The sequence below is a fragment of the Oncorhynchus nerka genome, linkage group LG26, assembly GCF_034236695.1.
Source record: "Oncorhynchus nerka isolate Pitt River linkage group LG26, Oner_Uvic_2.0, whole genome shotgun sequence".
In the NCBI taxonomy this organism is placed as follows: domain Eukaryota; kingdom Metazoa; phylum Chordata; class Actinopteri; order Salmoniformes; family Salmonidae; genus Oncorhynchus; species Oncorhynchus nerka.
Window position 1 is genome coordinate 42,630,660 of NC_088421.1, and position 19,969 is coordinate 42,650,628.

The 19,969-nt window shown below is 41.0% G+C and overlaps 1 protein-coding gene across 1 annotated transcript; it reads left to right on the top strand.

Moving 5' to 3' along the window:
• Nucleotides 1-1,240: 1,240 nt before the first annotated feature.
• On the top strand, nucleotides 1,241-15,211 carry LOC135564751 (zinc finger protein ZFP2-like). Its single transcript, XM_065010744.1, has 3 exons — nucleotides 1,241-1,891; nucleotides 8,066-8,249; nucleotides 8,653-15,211. Exons 1-3 carry the CDS (start codon nucleotides 1,883-1,885, stop codon nucleotides 9,975-9,977), a joined length of 1,518 nt encoding a protein of 505 aa, XP_064866816.1. The 5' UTR covers nucleotides 1,241-1,882; the 3' UTR covers nucleotides 9,978-15,211.
• Nucleotides 15,212-19,969: the final 4,758 nt, after the last annotated feature.

Sequence of the window (19,969 nt, forward strand, 5' to 3'; positions counted from 1 at the left end):
CACTCCGAGTACTATGAGATACAACTATCTAGGTTTACTGTTATCAATTTATTAAAAGACTAAGTGACAAGCTAATATCCTGCAATCAATGATCTAGTATTAAACATAAGCATATCTGGATTAACAATCTAATGTCAGCTAAATGTTGTATTGAATAAATTGTCTGAATTTCTTTAAATTGACAATTCTGTGACCTGTCATGGGCAAGTTTTAAAATGACACAATAGGTGTCAGCAAGAGATGTGCAGGAGCTTGTGTAGCCGATGTGAAATGGTTAGCGGTGGTGCGCGCTAATGGCGTTTCAATCGGTGACATCACTTGAAGTAGTGGTTCCCCTTGCTCTGCAAGGGCGGTGGCTTTTGTGGAGCCTTGGGTAGCGATGCTTCGAGGGTGACTGTTGACGTGTGCAGACCGACCTGTTTCGGTCTGTAGTCCTTGACTACTGGTTCGCGCCCGGGGCGAGGGGACGGACGTAATGTTTATACTGTTGACCCGGATCACTGGTTGCTGCAGAAAGAGGAGGAGGTCAAAAGGGGGGTGAGTGTAGCCGATGTGAAATGTCTCGTCAGGGTAAGCCTATTGGAAATCACCTATGGGGGAAAAATGAATGTTGGAAAACAATTGGAACCCTTTCCCTGTTTGGCCACTAGGTTTTATGGGTATTATGACTTGTCCACTGTGGGGCTCTATAGAGAGAAAGAGTAATGCCATATTTTTATAGGCACTAATTTTGCCATGGTTCGCTGGACAAAGCCTATGGGGAAATTAATGGTGTTTTTGGATGAATGCCGAAAATAAGGTCTGTTGTAAACACAGGTTTAGATGTTATATGTTTAGGTCGAGGTCAATAGAGAGTGATAAGAATAACATGCTTCAGTATTTTTTATTTGTTTTGGTGTTCATGGCCATGGTTGTCAACCGTACCGCAGGAATAGAATGTAAATCACATTGGATAGATGTTGTGGTGGCAGCTGTTGAGAAGTCATTGGGTGTACAATATTTTACTTCAGAAGAGTTCCAATGTGTTTTGAAAGATAATATCTCGTCCTTTCCGGTTGCTGGCCTGGTGTAGGATCAGAGGGCCAAAGTTGTGGAATAATGATGAGGTTTTAATGGGTGCAGGGTTAGTTGGTTTTTCACAGTGTTATGAATTAATAATACAGAATAGTAGGCTGATACACAGCCAACACACTAGGTGGGGGCGTGCACCTATAGTCATTGTTTGCGGACCGCCATAACACTAAAGAAGAAGAAGACCACTTCCTTCTCAACGTCGCTGATTCTGGTCTGCTCCGTGAAGCGGAAGAATTATGAATCAAATCAAATGTTATTGGTCACATACATATTTTATTGCTGGTGTAGCGAAATGCTTGTAATGCACTGACTACTGCGGAGGTTGCATTGTTGAAAATGCTGCATGGACACTGCAGACATCGGATTGAACGTACACCAGGTTTTTCTGGTTCGCTGCACGGATAGCGCTGCTGTAAACAGTCTGGTATTTTATAGGCGTCCATTACTGGGCCTCAGACATTTAAACTATCTGGACTCTCGAAGAGGACGTTGTTTCAAGTGGATCTCGGGTAGAGTTAGACGATAACAGACAACAGGATTCTTGGTGAATAGGGTGTTGAACGTTTTATTGACTTTAATAGATTTAAATCGTATCCAGGATCTTTCTGAAGTAAGGTTAGCCAACATCAGACATTTATTTTTCACAGTTTAAGTCGAATTGTGCCATTTTAAAGGACGCCTGATTGCTCTGGTCTAGCAGTTTATCTGAATGCTGTGACAAACAAATTAACTGTAGTGTAAACTAGCTACAGATTAACTGTCACGTTTTTATATTTGAAGAAACGCTGAAGAAAGAATAGTTTACACGATGAATCGGGTAAGTTTGCTTTACTTTTATTAACAGTATGCCTAATGTGGTGTATAACATGTCTAGTTATCATCTTTGTTCTTCCATGTCCATTCGTTCCATTTGAACAACTGGACAAAATAAACAATGGTGGTAATAAACACGTGGGATATTTTGTCCTTCAGCAAAGTAGCCTACTAGCCTAAAGCACACAGATTGATACAAGGCAACGAGAAGCTAAAGTCAGAAACCATGGAGAAATAATGAGGCCAAAGTAAAGTTGGTTTTATATTCACACATTCGGACATTCAACAGACATTAGCCAAAAGCCATTTAAAATGGTAAAAATCAATAATTATTTCACCGTTTGTCACAAACTAGGTATGATTTATTAATTAACTGTCTAGCATCATTTTACAACCTTTGCTTGGAGTAGAAATTCCGGTTTTGATATGATAGAAATTTAAATTTGATAGACTACATGCCCTCTATCAAATCAAAACTGGAATTTTTCCCCAAAACAAAGGTTGTAAAAGTGTGCTAGACATTTATAGAATAAATAATATCTAGTTTTATGTTTCTGTGACAGTTATTTAGTTATTGATTTATACCACTTTAAATGGCTTTTGACAAACCAACTTTACCTTGGTGAAATAATGAGGGCAAAGCTACAACTTACAGTAGCGGTGTGTGGGTAAAATGACCAGGGAAGCCAAGCCTACACCTTGCAGTAGCGGTGTGTGGGTAAAATGACCAGGGAAGCCAAGCCTACACCTTGCAGTAGCGGTGTGTGGGTAAAATGACCAGGGAAGCCAAGCCTACACCTTGCAGTAGCGGTGTGTGGGTAAAATGACCAGGGAAGCAAGCCTACACCTTGCAGTAGCGGTGTGTGGGTAAAATGACCAGGGAAGCCAAGCCTACACCTTGCAGTAGCGGTGTGTGGGTAAAATGACCAGGGAAGCCAAGCCTACACCTTGCAGTAGCGGTGTGTGGGTAAAATGACCAGGGAAGCCAAGCCTACACCTTGCAGTAGCGGTGTGTGGGTAAAATGACCAGGGAAGCCAAGCCAGAAAAATAGCCATATTACATGTTGTGATAATTGCATTGTTATAACCTGTTAGTTCATATGTCTGGACTCAGCTGAGACAAGAAGACAGTGGCAGAATACATTCAACCAGACCTTTGTTACATCATAAAACTAGAGAGCAACATCTGTCCTGTTAAGTTCACAAAAAATGTTGCATGTAACAGTTACATGACCTTCAGAATGGTCAAGCAAGTTACCGCAAGTCGAAAAAGAAAACAGGCGCTGCCTCCACTGTTCAAGCTTCATTTCAACATCCTCCAATCACCTATATGCTTAGTCTACTAGTGACAACTAAAATATACCAAAAACCAGGGGTGCAACATTCACTGGGGATGGAGTGAACATGTCCCCACCTCATTCTGAAATTGCATCTTTGTCCCCCCTAGTTTTATCATTGGAATGTGATACTAAATGTATTAATGGTGTGCTTTAGGACCATGCGTACGCCTCCGAGAGGTCGAGTAGGCTGTTTGGAGTATTTATAGGACTGGATAAAAAATAAATAATAATGACATAGCTACATCAGTTCAAAACCAAATTGACACGCTGCTACCTTACAATGCATGCAACGCAATAGACTTTTGCAACACTAGCTAGCTACTCCATAGACCAAGCTATGGTAAGAGCTAGACATATTTCACTGTCGGACAGGACACAACTCTAACTGTAGCTGAGAAAACAAATACACGTAAACAGCACGTTGTGCACTGCAGTGAGCATATGCATGCTGGCTAGCATCAGGAAAAACGCACCAATTTCAAACATTCAGAATAAATTCCATTGTGCTTCTTCTCCTGTCCTCTTGAAATTTTAATACAAATCTGTTTAGATCAACAGTGGCCAAACTAACAACTCTGCCAGTTGACTGGCTTCATTGACCGTCTTGATTATTTTTTACAACTCCGATCTGGATATTTGTCAACAACTCTGCCATGTACGGCCATTCCAGTGGTGCGGCGCTAGGGGTGGGGGCAAGAAAATCTGTTATGAATTATATATATTTTTTTTAATGACGTGTATTAGGGAGGCACGTAGCCTAGTGGTTAGAGTGTTGGGCCGGTAACCGAAAGGTTGCTGGATCGAATCCCCTAGATGACATGGTAAAAATCTGTTGTTCTGCCCCTGAACAAGGCAGTTAGCCTACTGGGGAACGGTGGGTTATCATTGTAAATCAGAATTTGTTATTAACTTACTTTCCTAGTTAAATAAAGGTTAAATAAAAAATAGTAACTAAATTGCTAAAACAAAGGTTTAAGGAAATACAGGCAGGCACCACATTACTACAAGACAAAATCATTCGGTCAATTAATCATGATGGTCTTGTAAGTATTAAAGCAGTGTGTTAACTTAATTTAAACTCAATAAATAAATCATTTTGAAGACCCTGGTCCTTCCCCCACCAGCAGCCAACCAGCAGTGCAGCTACCAGTCCCAGGGGTCCCCTCAAGGAGGTATACTGACAGACAGTATTAAAGCAAAGCTATACACTGAACAAAATATAAATGTAACATGTAAAGTGTTGGTCACATGTTTCAAGAGCTGAAATAAACGATCCCAGAAATGTTCCATATTCTCAAAAATATTATTTCTATCAAATGTTTTGTACAAATTTGTTGAATTTCTTTACATCCCTGTTAGTGAGCTCTGTTGCAAGATAATCCATCCACCAGACAGGTGTGGCATATCAAGTAGCTGATTAAACGGCATATTCATTACACAGGTGCACCTTGTGCTGGGGACAATTAAATTAAACTAAATGGCCACTCTAAAATGTGCGGTTTTGTCACACAACACAATGCCACATATGTCTCCAAGTTTTTAGGGAGTGCTGGTGTCAACATTGTGAACAGAGTGCCTCATGGTGGCGGTGGGGTTATGGTATGGTGTTTGCTGGTGTCAACATTGTGAACAGAGTGCCTCATGGTGGGGTTATGGTATGGGCAGGCATAAGCTACGGTCAACAAACACCATTGCATTTTATCGATTGGCAATTTGAAATCACTAAAATACCGCAACGAAATCTTGAGGCCCATTTTTTAAGGTAGCTGTAACTAACAGATGCATATTTGTATTCCCAATCATGTGAAATCCATAGATTAAGGCCTAATGAAGCTATTTCAATTGACTGATTTCCTCATATGAAGAAAAATATATTCAATTGTTTCATGTTGCGTTTTATATTTTTGCTCAGTATAATAACACATAAAGCCTCAAAAGTTAGTGGAATGGGATTAGTGTGGTGTGCAATGAATTCTTGTAGGCGGTAAAAATCACTTTGTGGGAGCACCTCCTCTAAGAGTCTGAATTGGGCTCTTTGAGAATGTTTGGCTCATAAGCAACCTGCATAATCATTGTTTGAAGTACAATAGACCAACATAGCTACTGTAGTAGGTCAAAGCTGTGGGGTGGAGTTGGGATCATGGGTGGAGTTGGAATCATGGGTGGAGTTGGAATCATGGGTGGAGTTGGAATCATGGGTGGAGTTGGGATCATGGGTGGAGTTGGGATCATGGGTGGAGTTGGGATCATGGGAATTTATTTTTTCAGCTTGAAACCAATGCCTACTTTTCACTTAATGTTGTTTTTTTGTTTCTCATTCTTACTATAAGAATTAAAACTAAATTGCATAGTGACTGTAAAATAAGCTACATTAAAGGTAGACTCAGCAAAACGATGCAAGACTTCGCTCTAACACAGTCACTCACAGTATCTGTGCAAAGGGTATGCTTCATGCTCTTCCAGCATGGTAGCCATGGGACCAAAACATTGGAGAAGTTTAGCCTCGCGGTTCAACGTTCTTGGTTATTGCGAAAATAAAATGACATTTTATTGGTCACATACACATGGTTAGCAGATGTTAATGCGAGTGTAGCGAAGTGCTTGTGCTTCAAATTTCGACATTGCAGTAATATCTAACAAGTAATCTAACACATTCACAACAACTACATTATACACACAAATGTAAAGGGATGGATAAGAATATGTACATATAAATATATGGATGAGCGATGGCCGTGCGGCATAGGCAAGATGCAGTAGATGCTATAGAATACACTATATACATACGAGATGAGTAATGAGATATGTAAACATTATTAAAGTGGCGTTATTTAAAGTGACTAGTTCTGCCTTTATTAAGTCCATGTTATTGACTCACTATGCTGTTTACTTTGTGCATATAGCCTACATCATATCACTGAAACTACCTTTAAACTCAGAATATGCTATTCTGTTCTTTTGAATGTTTTGTTTCCTAATTCCTGCCTACAGATATGTTAGACCATGTAAAATTACTAAAATTACAAAACTACAAAATGCGTCATTGTTGGATTCTTCTAAAGTAGGCCTACCTCAAGTCCTGGCAGTGTGTTAACTTAATTTAAACTATTAACACTTAATAAATGACTTACTAAATAAATACCCTGTTCCTTCCCCCACCAGCAGCGTAGCTACTAGTCCCAGGGGACCCCTCAAGGAGGTATACTGACAGTAGGGTACATTGCTTTATAAAATAAGCAACAACCACCTAGACCAATTTCAGGATTTAATTCAATCATATACATTTGCCATGTTTTGTAGGGTTAAATAATGCTTATAGTGTTAAATAATGGGATGTTCACATAATTTTATTTTGTATTTTATTGATTCATCTGCAGGAACAGTCGCACCCATGGCCCTCACGCTAGCGCCGCCTCTGCCTACATAATATGTTAAGGAATCCCTAATTATCTTTCCGTCCCCCCTAAGTGTGCACTTGTTCACTTTCCTTCACTCCCACTAGCCCATGACTAGCCCAATCCAATGGTACATTTTCACAACTCGAAGCACAAAAATATGTTTCAAAACACTTAGGCCATTTGCAATTGATTACTTTTGAAAATATTTCCTGTCATTTGTTAATACATTTTACTATAATTTAATCAAACTGCTAAAAACTGGTCTACAAAACCAAAATTATAAAGTGTCAAGTTTACGAACAGTATATATAAAAATGAAATTTGAAATAATGGTGTAGTGTACAATGTACTGCTGAAATACTTGGGTGGTAAATTAGTTTATTCCACTCATTTTCTGAATGTTGTTGATTTTTAGATGTGGCTGCTGTTACAGTAACAAGTCACATAGAAAAGTGGATCTTGAACAATGTTGCATGGGGCGGAAATTGCACCAGGCAACACCATACCTTTTTACTGTAGGTTTCTACTACATGCCACAATACCCCTATAACTGATGGTTTCTTCTATGTATGTGTAACGGATGTGAAACAGCTAGCTAGTTAGCGGTGGTGCTCGCTAAATAGCGTTTCAATCGGTGACGTCACTTGCTCTGAGACCTTGAAGTAGTGGTTCCCCTTGCTCTGCAAGTGCCGCGGCTTTTGTGGAGCGATGGGTAACGATGCTTCGTGGGTGTCAGTTGTTGATGTGTGCAGAGGGTCCCTGGTTAGCGCCCTGGTATGGGCGAGGGGACGGTCTAAAGTTAAACTGTTACATATGTACTGTATAAGAATACTGAAACTATGAGACTGAGATTTTTCTCAACATGCTCCAAAAGTGGGATAACGAGCAGCAATAGTTCTGGTGTTTAGGTTTTGTGTCACTGGTTATTTGAACCAATCATGATTTTGCAGGTGTTACCATCTGTCACATGTTGGAAGGGGAGGGGACATTCAGCCCGTATCTTGAAAGAGGGGGTGGAGCTTCTCATTCCGGTTCTTCTCCTTGTTCTACCATCTCTTAATCTCTCCATTTATGAACCCAGAACTTAAGCGAGCAGTTGACTAATTATGTGACACTTAACCCAGAATTTAACTAAGATTAACTCGGGTGAAAGATGTTCAACTCCAATGAATGCTCAATCAAACATTCTGAACATAAGACGGGGCATTCCAAGTGTTATCAATTTTGAAATTTGTAAAAAAAAATATATATATAAAAACCACTTCCATCTGAAATATTTGGCAAAGTGATTGAAAATGTTGTGGAAAGTAGTGATCAGTGACACACTTCAGGAGAAATGCGATATTACAAGTATGCGCCAATCAATCAGAGATTTAGACTAAAGTAATCAAATGTTTGGTCTAATGATATTCTATGTACAATTCTTCCTGTGGTCACCAGGACAGAGCTAGTCCGTCCCCTTCCAACCTGCCGGAGTCCCCTGGTCACAACTCTCCTGGTAGCGCCTTACTGCTGGATCTGAAGAGGGTGTCTGTGTGGCTGGTCGACTGCAGGAAAACACCAGGGCAGAGTGGAATTGTGAGAGAAGGACACGAGGAGGGAGATGAAGATTTGATTTCATCAAGTAAGAACAATGTGGTGTGTGGATGAGATTACAAATCTGATTCTGCATTTCTGTTAATTCATTGATAAACAGTAAACACTCAGTGGCCAGTAAATTGTCGCTCCAGTTTCATGAATGGAGAGGGTTGTACCTAATAAACTGGCCAATGAGTGTATATTGATAAGGGCAGCAGGTAGGTTAGTGGTTAAGAGCGTTGGGCCACTAATAAAGGTTGCTGGTTCAAATCTCTGAGTCGACTTGGTGAAAAATCTGTCTGCCCTTGAGCAAGGTACTAAACCCTAATTGCTCCTGTAAGTTGCGCTGGAGAAGAGTCTGCTATATAACAAACACATTTTTTAAATATAGTATTTCTTTATGGACCTATATTTCCAAAACATAGTTATTCAATGTCTTTGTTTCACAGGGGACAGCACTAACCATTCTCTCAGTTGGATGGGCTTGACATCGGCGGACCCTCAACAACATTGTGTTGCTGACGAGACAGAGAAGTGTCTCTATAGACCAGAGCACCCCAAGAAACACCAGCAGAGATGTATAGGGAAGAAACCTCAACACTGCTGCTCTGACTGTGGGAAGAGTTTCACTAGCAGGAGTGATTTCATTATTCACCAGTGGATTCACACCCGGGAGAAACCGTACTGCTGCTCTCAGTGCGGGAAGAGTTTCACTGCTTCTAACGCCTTCCAATCTCATCTGCAAATTCATGCAGGGGAGAGGCCTTACCCCTGCCTTGATGGTGGAAAGAGCTTCAATCAGTCAAGCAACCTGACTACACACCAGCTAACACAAACTGGAGTGAAGCCTTTTATCTGTGATCAGTGTGGAAAGAGCTTTGCGGTAGCTTCCACCCTGAGTAGACACCAGGTTACACACACTGGAGAGAAGCCTTATAGCTGTGAACAGTGTGGGAAAAGCTTTGCTGTAGTTTCCTCCCTGATTAGACACCATCGAACACACACTGGAGAGAAGCCTTATAGCTGTTATCAGTGTGGAAAGAGCTTTGCTGTATCAGAAAAACTAACTATACACCAGCGAACACACACAGGAGAGAAGCCTTATAGCTGTGAACAGTGTGGGAAGAGCTTTGCTGTAGTTTCCTCCCTGATTAGACACCATCGAACACACACTGGAGAGAAGCCTTATAGCTGTTATCAGTGTGGAAAGAGCTTTGCTCTATCAGAAAAACTAACTATACACCAGCGAACACACACAGGAGAGAAGCCTTATAGCTGTGATCAGTGTGGGAAGAGCTTTGCTGTAGCTTCCACCCTGAATAGACACCAGCTAACACACAGTGGAGAGAAGCCTTATAGCTGTGATCAGTGTGGGAAGAGCTTTGCTGTAGTCTCCTCCCTGATTAGACACCATCAAACACACACTGGAGAGAAAACTTATGTCTGTCTATGTGGGAAGAGCTTTGCTCTAGCTTCCACCCTGACTACACACCAGCGAACACACACTGGAGAGAAGCCCTATAGCTGTTATCAGTGTGGCAAGAGCTTCAGTCAATCAGTACACCTGAATACACACCAGCGAACACACACAGGAGAGAAGCCTTACAGATGTGACCATTGTGGAAAGAGCTTCAGTCAATCAGTACACCTGAATACACACCAGCGAACACACACCGGAGAGAAGCCTTACAGCTGTGATCATTGTGGAAAGAGCTTCAGTCAATCATTAAACCTGAAAACACACCAGCTAACACACACTGGAGAGAAACATTAGATAGACATACAGTACCAGTCAAAAGTTTGGACACACCTACACATTCCAGGGTTTTCATTTTTTGTATTTTCTACATTGTAGAATAATAGTGAAGACATATAGTGAAGTGACATATAGTGAATAATAGTGAAGACAGAAACTATTGACATAACACATATGGAATCATGTAGTAACCAAGAAAAATTTTAAATAATTCAAAATATATTTAAGATTCTTCAAAGTAGCCGCCCTTTGCCTTTGACAGTTTTGCACACTCTTGGCATTCTCTCAACCAGCTTCATGAGTTAGTCACCTGGAATGCATTTCAATTAACAGGTGTGCCTTGCTAGATGTTCATTTGTGGTATTTCTTTCCTTCTTAATGCCTTTGAGCCAATCAGTTGTGTTGTGACATGGTAGGGGTGGTATACAGAAGTTAGCCCTATTTGGTAAAAGACCAAGTCCATATTAGGGCAAGAACAGCTCAAATAAGCACAGAGAAACAACAGTACATCATTACTTTAAGACATGGTCAGTCAATATGGAATATTTCAAGAACTTTGAAAGTTCGCAAAAACTTGCACTTAAATCTGATTGATTTCAACTGGTCTAATGTCCATTGCTCGTGTTTCTTGGCCCAAGCAAGTCTGTTCATCCTATTGGTGTCCTTTATTAGTGGTTTCTTTGCAGCATTTCGACCATGAAGGCCTGATTTCACGCAGTCTCCTCTGAACAGAGAAGGTTAAATTAAAGTTTTAAATAAAAAATACAAATACAAAAACAGTTGATGTTGAGATGTGTCTGTTACTTGAACTATGTGAAGCATTTATTTGGGCAATCATTTCTGAGCCTGGTAACTCTAATGAGCTTTTACTCTGCAGCAGACGTGAATCTGGGTCTTCCTTTCCTGTGGCGGTCCTCATGAGAGCGCTCATCATAGTGCTTGATGGTTTTTGCGACAGACCGTATACACTTTTCTTATTTGAGCTGTTCTTGCCACCATATGGACTTGGTATTTTGCCAAATAGGGCTATCTTTTGAATACCACCCCTACCTTGTCACAACACAACTGATTGGCTCACACGCATCCAGGTGACTACCTCATGAACCTAGTTGAGAGAATGCCAAGAATGTGCAAAGCTTTCATCAAGGCAAAGGGTGGCTACTTTGAAGAATCTCAAATATGTTTTGATTTGTTTAACACTTTTTTTGGTTACTACATGATTCTATATGTGTTATTTCATAGTTTTGAGGTCTTCTTGTTAAGATGGCGCCGAAAAAGATGGCTGACGTTTTACATGCCCGTAACCAATTATACAATTATTATTATTATTTTTGCATTTGTAACTTATTTTTTAACTTATTTTGTACATAATGTTACTTCTACCATCTCTTATGACCAAAAAATAACTTCTGGACATCAGAACTGGGATTACCCACCACGAACTGGAAGAAGCTTTTTCCTTTAACAAGTCACACAAGAAAGATATACTGCTCTCCCGGGAACAGGCCCATTTCCCCATCATTTGTGTGAAGAAAAGACGGAAAAGAGGACGCATAACGGGGTGCCTTTTAAGAATCTGTAGGGAAGCGAGTAAACTTCCACTGCGATCAATTCTATTTGCTGGCATGCAATCATTGGAAAATAAAATTGATGTCCTATTACGATTACCCTACCGACAGGACATTAAGAACTGTAATATCTTATGTTTCACCGAGTCGTGGCTGAACGACAACACAGATAATACAGAGCTAGAGGGATTTTCAATGCACCGGCAGATCAGAGAAGCTACGTCTGGTAAGACGAGGGGTGGTGGTGTGTGTCTTTTTGTCAATAACAGCTGGTGCGTGATGTCTAATATTAAAGAAGTCTCGAGGTATTGCTCGCCTGAGGTAGAATACCTTATGATAAGCTGTAGACCACACTATCTACCAAGAGATTTCTCATCTATATTATTCGTAGCCGTCTATTTACCACCACAGACCGATGCTGGCACTAAGACCGCAAAAAAAACAACTCTATAAGGCCATAAGCAAACAAGAAAATGCTCACCCAGAAGCGACGCTCCTAGAGGCCAGGGACATTAATGTAGGCAAACAAATCAGTTTGGCCAAACTTTTACCAGCATGTCACATGTGCAACCAGAGGGAAAAAACTCTAGACCACCTTTACTTCACACACAGAGGTGCGTACAAAGCTCTCCCCCGCCTTCCATTTGGCAAATCTGACCATAATTATATCCTCCTGATTATATCCTCCCGATTCCTGCTTACAAGCAAAAACTAAAGCAGGATGTACCAGTGACTAGATCAATACGCAAGTGGTCAGGTGAAGCGGATGCTACGCTTACAGAACTGTTTTGTTAGCACAGACTAAAATATGTTCCAGGATTCATCCAATGGCATTGAGGAGTATACCACCTCAGTCATCAGCTTCATCAATAAGTGCATCAACGACGTCGTCACCACAGTGACTGTACGTACATATCCCAACCAGAAGCCATGGATTACAGGCAACATCTGAATTGAGCTAAAGGCTAGAGCTGCAGCTTTCAAGGAGCGGGACGCTAATCCGGATGCCTATAAGAAATCCGGTGATGCCCTCAGACGAACCATCAAACAAGCAAAGCGTCAATAAAGGATTAAGATTGAATCCTACTACACCTGCTCTGATGCTCGTCGGATGTGGCAGGGCTTGAAAACTCTTACGGGCTACAAATGGAAACCCAGACGCGAGCTGCCCAGTGATGCGGGCCTACCAGATGAGCTAAATGCTTTTTATGCTCGCTTCGAGGCAAGTAACACTGAAGCATGCATGAGAGCACCAGATGTTGTGGATGACTATGTGAAAATGCTCTCGGTAGACGATGTGAGCAAGACCTTTAAACAGGTCAACATTCACAAAACCGCGGGGCCAGATGAATTACCAGGACATGTACTCAAAGCATGCGTGGACCAACTGGCAAGTGTCTTCACTGACATTTTCATCCCCTCCTTGACTGAGTCTGTAATACCTACATGTTTCAAGCAGACCACCATAGTCCCTGTGCCCAAGGAATCAAAGGTAACCTACCTAAATGATTACCACCCCATAGCACTCACATCGGTAGCCATGAAGTGCTTTGAAAGGCTGGTCATGGCTCACATCAACAGCATCCTCCTGGATACCCTAGATCCACTCCAATTCGTATATCGTCCCAACAGATCCACAGATGATGCAATCTCAATCGTACTCCACACTGCCTTTTCCCACCTGGACAAAAGGAACACCTATGTGAGAATGCTGTTCATTGACTACAGCTCAGCGTTCAACACCATAGTGCCCATGAAGCTCGTCACTAAGCTAAGGACCCTGGGACTAAACGCCTCCCTCTGCAACTGGATCCTGGACTTCCTGATGTGCTAACCCCAGGTGGTAAGGGAAGGCAACAACACGTCCGCCACGCTGATCCTCAACACGGGCCCCTCAGGGGTGTGTACTTAGTCCCCTCCTGTACTCCCTGTTCTTCCACGACTGCGTGGCCAAACACGACTCCAACACCATCATTAAGTTTGCTGACGACACAACAGTGGTAGTCCTGATCAACAAGGAGACAACCTATAGGGAGGAGGTCAAAGAACTGGCAGTGTGGTGCCAGGACAGCAACTTCTCCCACAATGTGAGCAAGACAAAGTAGCTGATCATGGACTACAGGAAAAGGAGGGCCGAACAGGCCCCCATTAACATCAACGGGGCTGTAGTGGAGCGGGTTAAGAGTTTCAAGTTCCTTGGTGTCCACATCACCAAAGATCTATCATGGTCCAAACACAGTTGTGATGAGGGCACGACAAATCCTATTCCCCCCCAGGAGACTGAAAAGATTTGGCATGGGTCCTCAGATCCTCAAAAGGTTCTACAGCTGCACCATCGAGAGAATCCTGAACTGTTGCATCACCGCCTGGTATGGCAACTGCTCGGCATCTGACCGTAAGGCGCTACAGAGGGTAGTGCGTACGGCCCAGTACATCAATGGGGCCAAGCTTCCTGCCATCCAGAACCTATATAATAGGTGGTGTCAGAGGAAAGCCCATAAGTGTCAGACTCCAGTCACCCTAGTCATAGACTGTTCTCTCTGCTACCGCAGGGCAAGCAGTACCGGAGCGCCAAGTCTAGGTCCAAGAGGCTTCTAAAACAGCTTCTACCCCAAGCCGTAAGGCTGCTGAACAATTAATCAAATGGCTACCCATCTATTACATTGACCCCCCCCCCCCCTCATTTGTTTTGTACACTGCTGATACTCGCTGTTTATTATCTATGCATAGTCACTTCACCCCGACCTACATGTACAAATTACCTCTAACCTGCACACTGACTCGGTACTGGTACCCCCTTTATATAGCCTCGTTACTGTTATGTTTTTGTGTTACTTCTTTACACATTTTTACTTTAGTTCATCTTCTTGAACTGCACTGTTGGTTAAGGGCTTGTAAGTAAGCATTTGATGGCCAGGTCTGCACTTGTTTTCGGCGCATGTGACAAATTAAGTTTGATTTGATTCTTTATTATTTACAATGTAGAAAATAGTTTAAAACAACAACCTTGAATGGGTAGGTGTGTCCAAACTTTTGACTGGTACTGTATGTGGGAAGAGCTTCGTTCATTTAGGGCCAATGAGAAAACACAAGCATGACATATTTCATCTCCCTCCTATCTGGACCGTTCCAGATCCCTAAATAATGGATCAATAGAAAACATCTAGTGAACAGTCATATCCATCTCCCATTCTTAAACAGTTGCCTCAGTCTGATCACCATGGTAACCTCTGTGGAGCATAATATACAGCTCTGATCTAGGATCAGGTCTCCCCTGTGTCTATGTAATATCACACATTTGTGATTTGAGTGGATAAATGTTATCATAGAAGATGTCACAGTGAACCTGTGTGTGGGGGGATAATCTTCTTTCATATACTCATGATACTATTGTCATTAAATCTCATGCAGAATAAGGTTTCAACAATAGGTATATATTCATGTATTCAATTGATCAATAAATTCAATCCATTGTATTCTAAACATGAATATATCACTTCAATGTTATATTTTTATTATAATAATAAACAAATCTAAATTGACTTATGTTCCTAAAAATAATCAATATTATTTTGGATAATAATATCCATGAGGTCCAGGCATGAACTATGTATGCTGTGTCTTGTAACAACGGTTAATGTAATACCTTTTCGATTTACAATGTAATAAAACCGGTAAATGTAATGTCTTGTTGGTTAATATGATAAAATGTGGAATTGTTATAGTATAACTTTTTCCATTTAATGTAATAAGTTACGTTATCAGTCAGGTGAGTAACAAGTTTTGTGATGAATAACATAATGACTTCAACCGATCATGTAAAAACACCAAAATCAATGTTTAATGTGTTACTATCCTAATGTTAATGCACATACCACCCTCCTCCACCAAACACAAATCTAGAGCAGCGGTAATCAGTCCGGTATTTACGAGGCCTTTACCTTACTGGGCCTCAGACAATATGGATTCTTGAAGAGAACCTTGTAAAGTGATGTTAGGATATATACAGTTGAAGTCGGAAGGTTACATACACTTTGGTTGGAGTCATTAAAACTTGTTTTTCAACCACTCCACAAATTTGTTGTTAACAAAGTATAGTTTTGGCAAGTCAGTTAGGACATCTACTTTGTGCATGACACAAGTAATTTTTCCAACAATTGTTTACAGACAGATTAATTCACTGTATCACAATTCTAGTAGGTCAGATGTTTACATAGTACGCAAGTATAAACACCATGGGACCACGCAGCCTTCATACCGCTCAGGAAGGAGACGCGTTCTGTCTCCTAGAGATGAACGTACTTTGGTGCGGAAAGTGCAAATGAATCCTAGAACAACAGCAAAGGACCTCGTGAAGATGCTGGAGGAAACAGGTACAAGAGTATCTATATCCACAGTAAAAAGAGTCCTATATCGACATAACCTGAAAGGCCGCTCAGCAAGGAAGAAGCCACTGCTCCAAAACTGCCAAAAAAAAGCCAGACTATGGTTTGCAACTGCACATGAGGACAAAGATTGTACTTTTTGGAGAAATGTCCTCTGGTCTGATGAAACAGAAATAGAACTGTTTGGCCATAATGACAATCGTTATGTTTGGAGGAAAAAGGGGGAGGCTTGCAAGCCTAAAAACACCATCCCAACCGTGAAGCACCGGGGGTGGCAGCATCATGTTGTGGGGGTGCTTTGCTGCAGGAGGGACTGGTGCACTTCACAAAATAGATGGCATCATGAGGGTAGAAAATTATGTGGATATATTGAAGCCGCATTTCAAGATATCAGTCAGGAAGTTAAAACTTGGTCGCAAATGGGTCTTCCAAATGGACAATGACCCCAAGCATACTTCCAGAGTTGTGGCAAAATGGTTTAAGGACAACAAAATCAAGGTATTGGAGTGGCCATCACAAAGCCCTGACCTCAATCCTATAGAACATTTGTGGGCAGAACTGAAAAAGCGTGTGCGAGCAAGGAGGCCTACAAACCTGACTCAGTTACACCAGCTCTGTCAGGTGGAATGGGACAAAATTCACCCAACTTATTGTGGGAAGCTTGTGGAAGGCTACCCGAAACGTTTGACCCACGTTAAACAAATGAAAGGCAATGCTACCAAATACTAATTGAGGGTATGTAAACTTCTGACCCACTGGGAATGTGATGAAAGAAATAAAAGCTTATAAATCCTTCTCTCTACTTTTATTCTGAAATGTCACATTCTTAAATAAAGTGGTGATCCTAAGTGACCTAAAACAGGGAATTTTTACTAGGATTAAATGTCAGGAATTGTGAAAGACTGAGTTCAAATGTATTTGGATAAGGTGTATGTAAACTTCCGACTTCAACTGTTTCAAAACAATCCAGATGTCTTTGTTCCAGTGTTTTTTCAAGTTCTAATGTATAAAACTATATATCAAAACTATTTTATTTTAGACAGATGATATTGGGATTACTCTGAATATAACACATGGACATTTCCTATGGGCGGATATGGAAACATACACTATCCTGTGATAACAAGATGTCCACATAGGGCTTTCTCAATATGACGACAAATACTGACAGTAGGCCTACATTGTATATTTTAAGCTCTAGACTGAGGTCTTGATATGCTAAATAAGGACAATTTCTGATGCTTATTTTCGCGGAGGATATGCTCAATAATTTGACTAATATTAACTCCATATCATTATTCGACACTAGCTATCATTGTTGTATTACTTCCGCATAAAGACGCGCGCAAACAAGCTAACAGAAGCAACGTAACTGGTAGCCTAGCAACAAAAATCACCTATTTTCAATGGTCGTTTTCTTTATTTGGGCGCAACAAATTAGTGTATAAACGCTGGGTGGTCGAACTGACATCTGGAGAAACAATTTGAGGTGTTCAAAGAACTTAACCGGTGGCTTCAAAGCCTCAATGGCCAATATATAGCATCAACAATCCAGGGTTTATATACATAATTGGTGTCGGCGATTCCTAATTATTTCTCCCTGGTTCTGACTTGACCTGCTTGTTGCGCATTGCCTTGTATCATCAATCTGTGTGCGATGAGCTAGTAGGGTACTTGGCTGAAATTACCACCATGGTTTCTTTTCTCCTGCTGTTCAAATCGAACTCATGGATGTGGAGGATCACACGTGAAAACTGGACCTAAACATTTAAAACACCACAATAGGGACCCTATTAATACAAGTCAACCAAACTTACCCGATCCATCGTGGAAGCTAACGTTACTGTATTCTTGCAAAAAAATTAACAACGACACTAAATGTGTATGCTAGTTACTTTCTTAGTCACAGCGTTCAGATAAAGAATAGCTCGACCACAACTTTATAAATATCAAAACTCGATTTAAGTTGTGAAAAATGAACGTCTCATTTAGACTAATCTTACATTAGAAACATCCTGCAAAAGCATGTGGAATTATATTTGGTTTGAAAACTAGATAGAGGATGATAACAAAGTACTTCCTGTTGATGCTTTTCAGCTTCTTCTGTGGTGTTTAAGAGGTGCCGCCACCTACTGTACATAGTCATCAACACCTCTCTTCAAGTGGGTGAAGCGGTTTAGGGAGTCATTGTGCGAGAAAATACTTTTGTATTATATCATGAATCTATTTAAACTGTACATGACATGTTTCACTGTTTTAGTATCATCCTGAATTATAGTAAATGCATTATGTCCACGTGTGGTTTTATTGTTTTTATATTTGCGAATAAAATCTAAAATCACAAATCTAAGGTATTTATAGAAACAACAAAAACAGCTTAGTTAGAGAAATTATTTGCTATTGTCTTTCAAATGAGCTCATGGCTAGATGCCTTTATAGGGGGTGTAGCGGTTCTCTGAATGGAAGACGCAAAAGCGTCCCGCCAAGGGCTTATAGCGGTTTTAGGAGTGCAGACTAAGAAACTTATATTCGATCAAATAAACCTCACATAACAAATAAGCCATTCGTTTTTTGTTGACCAAATTCAACACATTTTCATTGACCTCCACACAAAACTCCTTGCCTGGTCGATCGAAAAAACACCACCTACTGGAGGGCGACAGATTTTCCCTCGAGTTGGGCCTCTCTCTTTGCCTCTTCTGTGACAACGTTCTCTTCGAGCGTCCAGATATTTTGTATTGGCTGAGGCCCAGTAAGAGTGGCCTCGTAAATAAAATACCGATTAGCGCTGCGCCATCCTTGTGGTGAAACAGTAAAGTCCGATGTATGTTCAATCCGACGTCTGCAGTGGCCATAAAGCATTTACGGCGATGCAACCTTGGCAGAAGTCAGGACATTCATACTTGCTGCGCTTCACCGAGCAGAGCTGTTGTGAAGGAAGGGGTCTTCTTCTTTGGCATTATGACCGTCTGCAAACAATTGCTACTTATGCAGGACTCCAAATGATTTGTCTATTTATCAGCCTACTATTCCGTAATAAATATAAATAATGATAACAGGGCAGAAATTCCTTACACTTTCTGTATATGTTCATACAAGTGACCACAGGAAACTTTGAAGTTTAGAGTTTTAATTTGGTTTGCAACTGTTAGTAATTAAATATTTAGAGGGGTGAGCCGGTCAAGGATCGATTCAGACAAAGTGGTAAATTGTATGACAAGCGACAGTTTATTCAGAGTGAAGATATCTAGTACAGCGTAATTACGGCTCTCCCGTTAGCTCGCACAGAACAGCAGGAAAAGAGGCCGTTAACAATCAGCACAACCCTAATATACTAACAGAAAGTAGGTTGATTCTAGAAGATCGGATCTTTGGATTGGTTCAGGCTGGGTGTAGTCTGTAGTCTTCCGCCATTGGCTCAGTTGTCTGTCCGTCATCGTAGAATCCTCTTCGGGCACACAATGTTCGGCTAGAAAGGAGATTATGTGTGTGCGCTGGTTTGGCAGTTAGTGTGTAATGTGGGAGCTATCCTGTGGGGGACCCCACAGGCTTTACTGTGAGTTGTAGCCATGTATTTAGCAGTAGGTTGGTCACCTGCATAAGAAATAGCAATTCTTTACAAAACCCTCTCTTCACGTCTCACCAGAGACGTGACACAACCTAACTAGATCCAGACACAAAGAGAAACTTCTCCCAAAGGGACTATGAAATAAGGTACGGTATTAAACAGAAATAGATATATATGTATTACCATCATGTTCTCCATTCAATCCCACTATGTACTAAGTTGGCTACCAGCCACCTAGGAACTTACAACCCTCATTTAACAGAGCGGAGAACAACAGCTCAAAATAAAAGTAAAATGATTGTCCACATAAGCCAACTTTTTCCCGCAGGAAAAAGTTGTGATTCCCTCTCTTCACATCTCCTAAGAGATGTGATATAGTCCAGATACATTACTCCAAGCAAAAACGAAAACATAATCCAAAAAGGAAAAATATCCTAAACTAGGTAAGTCTATACGGAAATGGCCCACAAAGAAAAATAATTTCCCCCT